At 31.3% G+C, this 12,867-nt stretch overlaps 1 protein-coding gene across 2 annotated transcripts in view; it reads left to right on the top strand.

The window, feature by feature from the left end:
• The window catches only part of LOC139521867 (anaphase-promoting complex subunit 4-like), a 79,494-nt gene that overhangs the window by 15,194 nt on the left and 51,433 nt on the right, over nt 1–12,867 (top strand). For both annotated transcript variants that reach the window (XM_071315531.1, XM_071315528.1), the window contains exons 10-19: nt 1,450–1,545; nt 2,562–2,623; nt 3,903–3,945; nt 4,766–4,842; nt 6,254–6,406; nt 7,003–7,058; nt 7,750–7,796; nt 9,312–9,377; nt 10,062–10,130; nt 11,831–11,918. In XM_071315531.1, coding sequence (XP_071171632.1) covers nt 1,450–1,545; nt 2,562–2,623; nt 3,903–3,945; nt 4,766–4,842; nt 6,254–6,406; nt 7,003–7,058; nt 7,750–7,796; nt 9,312–9,377; nt 10,062–10,130; nt 11,831–11,918 — 757 coding nt within the window. The remainder of the gene's footprint in view (nt 1–1,449; nt 1,546–2,561; nt 2,624–3,902; nt 3,946–4,765; nt 4,843–6,253; nt 6,407–7,002; nt 7,059–7,749; nt 7,797–9,311; nt 9,378–10,061; nt 10,131–11,830; nt 11,919–12,867) is intronic.

The raw sequence follows: 12,867 nt of genomic DNA, 5'->3' as shown, positions 1-12,867 counted from the left end.
TTTAAAGTCCTGCATTTTGATATCAGGACCCCTGCCACCCCTACCCCCCTTACAAATGCATATCATAAGATGTCTTTTCCTTTTTAATTTTCTTTTGGCCTTGTGTTATTGTCTGGTTGCTGTCTTATTAAAGTACTAACTACTTACGGGATTTACATTTTACTTTAAGTACTGAAAGTCTGTGACACTGTGCATATTTTTCAGTAGGTATATATATAGTAGTTGTATGATATAGAGATGATCGATATAATCTCATTCTCAACCTTCAAGTTTTATGAGTGAAATAGAGAGAACAGTTCTATTTTATATTTGAGATGCTACTTTCAGCTAGGGTACACTTTTTTTATTCGGATAATTTTTACCCATATATATATATAACAATTTCCTATGAGGAGACAACCATACGAATCAATACTTTTAGGATACCAACCATGTATAAATCTTCAAACCATATGTATACTATTTATACATGTATCTATTTAAAGATTTGTGTTCTATTTTTAACATCGAAATTGCGGACGTGAAAGAAAACACCATTACAAAAAAAAAAACAACGTTAGAATACAAAACGTAGCGATGGATTAATGATTGTGAAACATCATTTTTGTTTGTTTTTAATTTGTTATAGTTTAAAAACTGTGTATAAATATTAAACTGTTGTTCCAACTGTGAACAAGGTTAATTAATTTAAGTGTATTATAGTTTAGTGCCATCTATGACTGACTGACAGCAGCGGCGAATTTATGACCAGTATTAGTTTATGTGGTTCATTTCCTTTTCATTTTTGCTTGTTCCTACTGGTGTGATAATTTTCAAAATATGGGATATATCGTCTTACCGTACAATACATAGTTTTAACTTTAGTATTAATGTCCCAGACTTGCACCCCCTTCTGCTTATTTTCTGCTAGACGATGTCTTTTCCCAGTGAATATAGGGTTTTTGTAAGGACAGTTTTGACATACTACATATACTGTAGAATACTTCCGAGACCATACTGTTTTTCTCATCACAATTATGTAGAAATAGTAGTGAGCAACAGTTTTCACACTTGTTTTAACTGGTCGGCAGATATACAAACTCTTCCACCCTACGTTCATGACGCCAGTCAAACACCTGATTTTCATTTTGAAGATCGTCTTCATGACTGTTTTCACTTTAATTTTCAATTTTTAATTTTAGAAAAACAAGTTCATTCTCCTAGAAGTAACATACTTTCCGTCAAATTTACCGTTGACGTTGTCCCATCGAGAAGTCGCCGGGTGCAATTTTAACATTGCAAAATCTGGTCAAAGGGACGTAATTCATACAAAACGTTGCAATATTTCGCGGAATCCGCTAGACGGCGTTCATTTACTGTTACTTGACCTTAAACCATTACTGTCTCTTTATTCATATCTTCAAAAAAAATATACCATGCTTATAAAGACATATTCACTTACTTTTTCAGTACCTACAGTTAACAGTACAACAGATGTCAGAATCCTGGGAAGATATACTAATGGAGATGGACTCCAAATTGTTAAAATTTGCGCAAGAAAAAAAGGTTTGTAACTCATTGTTCACAGATTTGTTATGATTAAATTGTTGTTATGCCACCCCTCATATATGGGGGTAGGGCATATGTACAATGCATCTGAGAAAAAATATTTTTCTTAACCTTTTTGTGTAGAGAACAAGTAAAGACATTTGTCTAAACTACAACAGTTTGTGGAACTCTTGAATATGGCAGAGCACAACAAGTGTACACTTCTACATCACGGTTTCCATTGCTGTATTCATGTTTTCTTAACATTGAGTTGGAATGGATTTTTTGTAACTTTCATTATACATGTATGTAATATGATGATGTCAAGTTTTAATGTCTGGAATGAAAGCTTTTCTTCAGTTTTATGCATTTATTAGTAATTTATACAATTGCACCATTCTTTCAAAGTTAGAATTTGATAAATTAAGGACTAGAATGCTGACTTGGCACAGGAATTATGTTCTAACTTATACATCTTATATTTTGGTGTACTTCCCAAAATTAATTTCTGTTCTCTATCTTAAGTTTGCTCAAGAAAATGTTATAAAACTTACACACAATGTTTGTAACCATAAAACACAGATCAAGTTGGAATTTGGGTGGTGTCACTTTTGCAGTTCTTTACTTATGTCCCATCATTTGTGTACCATGGATGCGTTCTTCATTTATTTAAAGTTCGAACTTTACTAATATTACCCTTATTTTCTGTCTGCCACAAAATAGCCTAAATGCGGTGCTTACGGCTTTAAAACACAAAAAATCAAATCAACTTATTCTCTGTCAGCCAAAATTCAATGAAATCAAAATAGAAGTAATGCCGTAACATAAACCGTATGGGAAATATGCCTTGTTTTAAAGGATTATTTAAGTTTACCAAATTAATAGTCTTTTGATATATCTCCTTTACAAGGGAAAATATTTTATTACTTATTTGATAAGTAATAGTTACTGTATACAATAACATTATGATATGGTTTTGTTCTCATTGAATCTTCATTATCTGGAATAATAGATGATAATTTATACTTTTGCAGGCTACAGGCAGTGGTACAGTCAGCAATGATTTCCTTGAACTACTGCTGTTTGGGATACCAAGGTAAAGATAGGCTCAAGTAATATACACTGTAAATATGGTATATCAATTCTTTATAAGAAATATCATTTGCAAAAATTAAAAGGTGCACTCCATTTACAAGTGTGTGATGGTGTTTTTCGATTACTTGCCAAAGGTTGATAATTTTCTTTGAGTAGTATGGTGTCCTTCAATAATAGATTACTTGCAGGGAAATGAATGAATACAAAGAAAATGATATTATTGACTCTTCAAAACAAACACACTGTGAATTGCAATAACACTGTTATTTCACAACATTAGCATTTTAATAAAGATTTTTTGGGGGTAAATAATCTAGAAATTGAAACTTTTAAATTGCTACAGAACTTTAAACTGAAAAAATTAATGAAATAATATATTTGTGTTGTACTCTTTATTTAATGATTATAAGAGTGAAATATTTTCTGTTTTTACTTGAATTACTTATTTCAGATCTTAAAAACTGCATATGTACAATTTACATGAAGATTACATTTTCCTACTACATGTTCTCTTTCAAATAATTGTTGAATTTATACTATATAAGCATTTTTTTTAGAATTGTTTCTATTAGATTTATACTCAATCAGAAACAAGAGAGTAATTGCAGCTAAATTTCTAATGCATGTAAAGTAAGACTTTGGTTAGCTTGCTTCATTTGTTTGTAAATTGTACAATTGTAATTGAGGTAATGTCCAATCAAATTTGAATATGATACATAAAGGTTAAAATATGCCTATATATATTGTTTGAAGATATAAATATTAATAGCCAACTTTTGAGTTCGATGCATTTCCATCAAAAACATTGGTTTTAGTGAACATCTTTCTTGCATTTTGGGGTGTCGTCACTTCCGTTCCAATGTTGAGCGAGTGGTTGAAAAACTGTAATGATATATTGTACGAATTATACAGCAAATTGAGTTCTCATAATTGACTTCCAGCACTATTATTGTTGTCATTAGGGAATTGTGATTAAGTACCTAGAGAACAAATATTATTTCTAGTTTATCCTGCACAATGACGATCACAAAGACGCTTAATGAATGTTTATAGTGAAGGGATACAGGCGATCCCCTCTATCTGGTAAATGAAGTCATAAAGGTGCGCATAATTGACAAGTTTTTTCCGGTGACCGACAAACTTGAAAATGGTCTATTACGAAGATTGAATTAACATTTATACAAACATAGCAAGCAAGCCTACCAAAGTTTACTGTACAAGCATTTAGGAATTATCTGTAATGATACTTGCATAATTATTTTTTTTTAATTTAATTTTAGCTTGGAGCTTAAGTCTTTCCTGTTACATGAACTAACAGACAAGGTCAGTATATAAGGGAATGAAGAAAAAAGGAAATGCTAGTCAGCAATTTAATGGAGAGAACATCAAATGAAACCTAGAGGCAGTCAACAAAAAAATGACTATATTAAACAATGGCTCAAAGATCTGCCATCAATCACCAGAAATTTTCTACATGAAACATAACAAAACATACATGTCAACACTGATAACCTATACTATACAATCTTGATAATGTCTCCTCTCGCATTGTGACGTTGCTGATAATACATGGTCTCATTTTGAAGCCTTGATACGAGAGTTACGAAGCGACAGAGCAGGATGATATAGGCATAGGGACGGACAATAAGGTTTATTACTTGAGTGAGGCGAAAAAATGCATTGTTTGCAAGTTTTATCATAAGAGTTAATTTATCTCCCTTACAACATCAATTTTAATGCATACTTTGTAGGAAAGAAATATTGTAAACACTGAAATTAAACCTTAATGTGTTAACATTGACTATTTTTTTAAAGTACAGACTTTTTTGATTCAGAAGGATAAACTATTTCAGTACTTTTAGCCATCTATTGAAGCTATTTTTGTAGCACTGGTTCAAGCTCAAATTTTGAACTTACTATCTATGCTAAGTGGACGCCAGAATAAAATATATAGTTCCACCTGAAAATCATGAAATAAGTGTGCATACATTTTAATCTTCACTATAAAGTCATTTTTTAATAATTCCTTTATATTTTATTAAAAGTATTTGCAATATTGTTTTCTCCAAAGTATTCATTGAAAATTGACAATTAAAGGGAGATAAGTAAACAACTTAATTAACATATACATGATATATTTTAGGGATTGAAGAAACTAGGAATCTCTATAGAGACATCATATACAAATATACAGAAACTTGTCATCAATCACCTACAAGTGTAAGTCTATTACAGCATATATGTATTACTGTAATCACTGGTTTGTAGCTAAGTAATTTTTGTCTCTCCTTGACGGAGTCAAAAAGCGAGACATAGGTATTATGTTTCCGGCGTCCGCGGCGTCGAGGATGGCGTCAGCACTGTATTAGTTTGTGATTAAGTTTAGTTTATGGTGAACCACAAGTGGTAGGTTAATTATATTTGGTATGCAGTTGTATAAGCATTGGCACATCTCATTTCCATGGAGATTATTTTGCCCTGCCCCCTCAGTCATGGTCTATTGACTTAGAAACTTTTGCTTATTTAACATATATTAGTTTGTGATTAGGTCAGTTTATGGGGAACCACGGTTGGTAGGTCAATGATATTTGATATGCAGTTGTATAAGCATTGGCATATCTCATTTCCATGGAGATAATTTGGTTCCGCCCCCTCAGTCATGGTCTATTGACTTTGAAAATTTTTGTAAGTAATCATGTATTAGTTTGTGATTAGGTCAGTTTATGGGGAACCACAAATGGTAGGTTAATCATATTTGGTATGCAGTTGTATAAGCATTGGCACATCTCATTTTCATGGAGAATATATGGCCTCGCCCCTCAGTCACAGTCCAATGACTTTAAAACTTAGTTTACATGTATTAGTTTGTGATTAGATAAATTTAAGATGAACTGCTAATGTGAAATCAATGATATTTGGTATGCAAATTTGCAAGTATTGTTTCCATGGAGATTGTATAGCCCTACCCCCTCTTCGTGCTTCGTTGAATTTGAAACTTTTATATAGTTTACAAGTTAATTTTTGTATTTAGATTTGAGAACAACTTATAATAAGTTAATGGTATTTGGTATGCAGTTGTATTAGCATTGGCACATCTTATTTACATGGAGATTGTTTAGCCATGTAACTCAGTCTTGGTTCATTGACTTTGAATGTTTGCATAACTTGTGTAAGATGTTAAGGTATTAATTGCTATTTTGATTGTAACATTTGCATAACTTGTGTAAGATGTTAAGGTATTAATTGCTATTTTGATTTCAACATTTGCATAATCAAAATTACAAAAAGGCGAGCCATATTTTGTGATAACAGTTTATATAAGTTTTTTTTTGTTTTTTTGTTATTGTTTTTAAAAGCTCAACTGATTTTAGATTACATTGACATCTGATTAGACAGGCACCTCCATGTCACAAGCAACTATTCATAGCTTGCTGCTTAGGACTTTCAAACAAATTGAATTGTATATATGATTTATAAACAAAAAATAATGTATTACCAATTTCCTATTTGTCCAACATGTAGTTTAAGTAACAATTGTGTTTGAGTTGTGTCGTTTCTTTTGTTGTCATCAGTTGGTTATTATGAAATATATCTCTCTGCTTTAACTATTGCCTTTTTGTTGTACTTTCAGTGTAAGCCAGTCATTATTGTATCACCTAAGTGAGTTACGTGGTATGTCACAATGGTATGATAGATTTGGTGTACTGGGCATGTCTACAAAACACATACAGGAAGCTGTCACTGCAGTGGGATCATTTGTATTAAAAACCAGTGAACTACAGCAGTAAGTTTGAATTCCTTTTCTGCGACTGAAAACTACAAACGCTTATCCCTGCAATATGATGTTCACGACAAACAACAAATTTTTATCCCCTTGAAAATTCATGTTTCTTCAGAGTGTCTTTTCACAAGTGTTTTTAAAATATTTAAATTTAGTATCCAAGCTCAAACATATAATACATGACATGTTCTTTGACTAGGAAATTGATTATATGTAAAAATGTATGTACAGCAATGTGGTTTATTATCTCCCTTGATTTTCATACAGTAATATTAATTTATAAACTACACTTTTTGATTCTTACATGGTTGGTGGTTGACTGTTGATGGACTTCTAATAGAAAGTATGTTTGTGAGATAGCAAGAATTTTTATGATAAAATAGAAGAACACTAGCATATTCACTTTTAGAATGAGACTTTATGTAATAGACAAAAATAGTTATGAACTTAAGATAATCAACAATGTACTTTACATGTACATAATTGCTTGTCTACTTAACTAGTGCATATGGAAAGGAAAAACAGAATTTTTTGTTTTACATAAAATATTTTGAGTTTCTCTAAAAATTGTCGATAATTAATTGATATTTAAATTTTAGAGTGATAGATGACAGCATCAAGAACTTCAAGGCTTTTTTCTGTTGGTTGTATGTAGGTTAGTATGTTAGACCTTTTATGATTAATATTTTGTCTCTCCTGAGACATTGGACATGAAGGCGATACATAGTGATCCTATATTCTATTGTCCTTGGCATTGTCAGTGGAGTGTAAGGTTTATTTTATGAAATATTTATGCATAATCTTACTACAACTTGTAAGAACGATTTAAGGAATTAACCAAATTTCAAAATTTTTAAATCTTTTCTTAACAAAATGCTGAAGTAATCCACATTTCTTTTTTTTTTCATTTTATACTTTCACCCAAGTTAAGATTAAAATAAAAGTGTATGAATTTTATAAAAAAAATAATCATGATTTAAAAGTACATGTACATGATTGATTATGATGAATTATAAGATTGAAAGAAAGGTGAAAGATACCAAATGGAGATTCAAACTATAAATAGAAAAAAAAAAACCGCTGACAATACCATTGCAAAAAACGAAAACTCAACTGAAAGACAAACAACAGTACTCAAACATAACATAAGAAACAAAAGACTGAGGAATACAAACCCCCACCAAAAACCAGAGCACCAGTGAAAATTATCAGTAATTATTATACATTGCAAGGGAAATAACTCAATTTACCATACTATTAAAAATGTTAAAGGCATTTGTAAAAGCTTTCGTATTGCATGTAGAATTTGACATATAACTTATGTTATAAATTTTCTGTATTTTTAGCAATATTACAGTTGTCAGATGAAAAGGTACCAGCAGAACTAAGCAAGGTATAGTCTTGAAAGAGCAATATCATCGTAATGCGGATATAGGTACTAACTAAGCGGACGTGAGCGATTTTGATCTTACACGGTAACGAAAAATCTTCGTTTTGTTCAAATAATATCAATATGTACTTCAATCTAAACATAATTGCTGTTTTAAGAAATGATTTGGTCGTAGGTTGATGATTAGAGATGTCTCATTATTTACCCAAAACAAGAGGGATTACTAAAAGCATGTGCAAATACTTGTAAAAGAAGTTGGCTCTCGTCTCATCCGATATAATTCTATATTCATTGCAACTCTCTTTCTGATAAAAGGTCAATGTGTGTGTGTAATAAGTATAGCTGTTTCAATAATTGGCATTAAAATCTTTCATACATATGTTATTATTCGATATTTTATCCCTAAAGAAGCGTTGTGTACAGAGTTTAGCTGACCACATAAATCCTTATGTACGGTGCATAGTTAAGTTGTTGTACACCGCACACAAAAACTTTATTTCCATACTCGTTTATTACCCAAAGAGTTTCAAGGAAGGAGTAATCACAGGTAGGTTTATGATTGGTAACTATTACTGTTGCCCTGTATTAGGTTTCTTTCAGATAAAACATGTAAATGTCTCAACAACTGTATCGAAATTGAAAGTGGGTGTTGACTTTCACAACTATTTGCGCATGGACAAGTGTTGACTTTCACAACTATTTGCGCATGGACAAGTTAGTTGCTCTTATTTGAATATCAAAGTTGTTTTATGAATAGGAAAAAATCGATGCAAACATTATTTGGGAGCAGGAATTTCAAATGTTGAGAAATGTACATTGAATATTGATAAAGCAAAACAAAGATCTTCGTTACCTTGTAAGGTCAAAATCGATCATGCCCGCTTAGTTAGTACCTATATCCGGTGTACTGATGATACACGGTGAATATTAGATATATTAAGTTTCCACTCTCTTACTCAAATATTTTGCTGTCTAATATCAGTATATCAGTATACTGCTATGATGCACAAATACAGACATTTTCATTAGTTACATGACTTAATATTGATGTAAACATTACTGTAAATGGTAATTATGAAAGTTTTGAAGGTCCTGACAGAAATTATTTCATTGGGTGTTGATGGCAGATATTTAATTGTTTGATAGATTTGTTCACAACTTCTATACAAATGACATATCTCGCACCTGTTAATTGTTAAGACTGCATGTTTTCCTGTAAATTTTATTTATGCAGACTGTTTCCTTGAGGACTAGCAAAATAAAAAATCAAGTTCAGAATGTCAGTCTGGTACATGCAGAGTTCATAATTATTCATATTGCAGAACCATGATGTTCTTGTCCTACATATGCATCCAATTTACCACTAGATGTTCCTTGTGAACTTATTAAAATATGGCAAACACTTTTAATCTTTAAACTTTATGAATTCTGTCAACTGCTTTCTGTCAATTTTTTGGATTGTTTATTATTTTGATATTTGATTTTCATAGTCTAAGAAAGATAACTCTATTTTTTCAGATGACACAACACGATATCAACTTTGTAGCACAGTTTTTAACAGACAACTTTGATCATTTTTCTGTGGTAATTATGAAGTCTTTGATTATATTATTTCTAATTATCAATTTTTTTCATTTTTTGTTCATATGAACTTATTTTTTTTAATATGGCTGATTATAACATTCACTTTTCATGTCCTAGTAAAACTTGGCTATTCAGGTATTCAGGTATTGATTAAAACAGAAAATCTAATCCTTTAATTTGAAAAGAAGGGGTATGGCAAGCTAAGTTATGACAAAAGACCCATAGTCTTATTTGCAAAACTGATAGCAAAGGAACCACTCTTATTGCTGTTCTTCATATAAAAATGAAGCCTTTCACACCTAGCATAAGATCACACCTCACTTCTAGTTTTATTCAGACACTAGCACAAAAGTTGACCTATTATTTTGCTGTATGTGAAACCCTACATCTTTGTATTGAAGTATTCAGATTAAGTGTCATATAAACAAATTACAGCTTTACAGAAAACATATCTACCAGGTTTTGTCAAAGAATCTCATAGTGAAATACAGAACCAGAGCAAATGGACATCAAGATATTATTTTGGACAACTTGTCAGAAAATGATTGGTGATTAGTGCATGAACTCTGTTAAAATGCATAACAAGTTAGGAAGGAAAAGGAAAATTCCAATAGTAAATAGAGATATTGTATCAGGAATAAATATGCCATAACTTTCATGTTATTTTTTCTCTCCATCACACAGGATGAAGAAGATTCAATATCAGAACTAACAGAGAAGAGGTCAGGGTTCAAACTGGAAAAGGTTGGCCAGGTATGCAGCTAAATATATATATTGTAGGTTAATTTCTTTTATTTGCACATACATTTGTTGACTTGAATTGATTGACTGTTAATGTTTGTCCAGTGCAAATATTTCATATATCATCACATGGTAGGAGTTAAGAGCAGAACTTGAATAATTTTGACAGCCACAGGGAGAAAAAAAGGGATAACTAATTATTACAGCCCTGGATTTACTGGTTTGTCTCAGTTCATCCTTTAGACTTTTAAAACATTTTTGTGGATAAAGAGCTCATTCATGCAATCTAAACCATAATTTGGCTGACTACAGTTTTCAATTTTCCAGACTTTAAAATCACTACTTTCTAGATAAACAAATTGTAGACATTCTATAAATGAACATTTCAAGAAATTTGTTAATGAAATATTGATGTATATACTCAAGTTACCAAAGAATGTGTATGATTGTGACCATATTTGTCAATAGAATTACATGTATCTCACATTACGCATCATGAAACTTACAATCTGTTCTAAAAATATCAATGATGTCATTGTTAGAGCTAATTTCCTAATGCTTGTAGAGTAAGACTTTGTTTGTCTTGATTGCTTTGTTTGTATAAACATTTGCTCAGGTATTGTAACTAAAATTGACATCTGCAAACAATATACTTAGGCATTGTTAAACCTGTATATATTATATTTAAATTTGATTGGACATCATCCCAAATACTATTGTACAATATACAATAAATTCAAGCAAGCTAACAAAAGTCTAAATCTACATGCATTTGGAAATTAGCGTTAAAGTGAAATAAAATTGGAGTTGTCTTCCTTTTTTCATAATTGCATTTGAACCAATTCATAAAATTATTTTCCAATGCAATGTTTAATTTTGAGTACCCATTGCAAAATGAATGCAATCAATACCCTAATATGTGTAAAGGCACTTTGATTATGAAAAACTTAGATCAAGTTAGAATTTGGGTAGCATCACTTTTTCTTTGGGAAATGTGTCCCTATAGATAGATAGATAGATATTTTTATTATTAAAGTACAACTTGGTACATATACATGAAATACAATATATTGCAGTTTTAAACATAAACATTCAATAAACATGTGTAATTATACCAACCAGCCTTTAGAGGCTTATGATGCACTGTCATTTATGTACGAATAATTTTATGAATAAATTTCAAATCTATTAATCAATTTTATATATAATGTTATATGCAAGTGTGGTCATCATCTTTGTCCCATGGGTACATTGGCCATTTATTTAGAACCTTTATTGGCTTGAGCAGATGTTTCTATGATGTGAAGATTGATAATAGTGATACATGTATTATCATTCAGGCCACACTTAAAAATATTTTGGTTTGCCCAAACCCTACCGGAAGGTTGGGACAGTGGGTAGGTAGGTAGGCATTTTTTTTTTTTCAACAAAAAGAAATTGTAGTATCGATGGTTTATAAGTCTTCATGGCTATTTGATTAAAACAAAACTTCTTCAAATCAGGACAATACAAGATTTTGAGTAGGCAGCTTTTTTCTGGGTAGGTAGGGTTAGGGCAAACAAATTCTTTTTTATGGCCTCGATAAAATTTTAAAAAATTAAACATTGAAAGAAAATGAATTATTGAAAGGTTAATGTAAACAGGAGACTTTTCGATTAAATTCCGTTATATTCTAAACAATTTTATTTATATGTGTTGATTTATTGTTGTAGTACCTGAAAAAAGAAGATTTGCATTATCCACCACACATATCGGCTAATCCCTGGATACAGGTCATGAGGTCAAGTCTTCATATCAGAGGTAACATTTTCGTAGCTCAGCAGAGTCAAAAGTAGTGTTATCATTCTTTAATGATTTATCAATTGATTTATGATTACTTTACATGGTATCAGCACATCAAGTTACTGGCTATCTTTTCGGGTATAATTGTGCCGACAGCACTTGCCAAATCACACCCTGTTCTAACCAGAAAACATTGAAAAACATACCCTGTTCTAAACAGAAATATTGAAAAACGTACGCTGTTCTAGACACGCTCAGAAAATGCATACCCTGTTCTAGATACGCTCAGCAAAAGTATACCTGTTCTAGACTGTATGAAATAGATGCTGTTCTAGACCTAGGTTCTAGACTGTACCTTTAACTGTTTAATATGCGATCCTGTTCTAAACAAATACTTTGTTTAAAAAAAAGACCCTGTTCTCACTACCAGGGCATGAAAAAGCAACCCTGTTCAAACCAGCAGGAGATGAAAAAGGGACCCTGTTCTAACCAGCAGAGCATGAAAAAGCGACCCTGTTTTGCGGCACACTCGTACCACTAAAAATATAGGAAGTAACCCCCCCGGTTCTTAACTGTTCATGTGATAAAAAAAAACATCAGAGAAGCTTCCAATCATAGTATGGAGGACAAATTTGTAAAAAGAATAGCTGAAATCATTATGAAGGATTTCAAATTAAAGTGTGTAAAGGATATCAGTCTTAACTACACTAGTATTTTTGGGCAACTAAATTAGACTCAATTAAAAATATGTATTTTACTGTGCAGACAGACTGTATCAAATTTAATGTCATTTACAATGCAACAATAAGTTGTCTCAAAATATGCAAATATAATTTTACCACAATGATAGTATCTAATAAAAGTAAATTACACAACAAAATATGCATCTAGGAACAGTACGTATTTATTAACTTTAGAAAAAAAACCAAATATTATATATCTCATTATGAATACCTGCGATCAAGGA

This window comes from Mytilus edulis, chromosome 4 (assembly GCF_963676685.1).
Source record: "Mytilus edulis chromosome 4, xbMytEdul2.2, whole genome shotgun sequence".
Taxonomy (NCBI): domain Eukaryota; kingdom Metazoa; phylum Mollusca; class Bivalvia; order Mytilida; family Mytilidae; genus Mytilus; species Mytilus edulis.
This window is presented reverse-complemented; position numbering and strand designations above follow the sequence as displayed.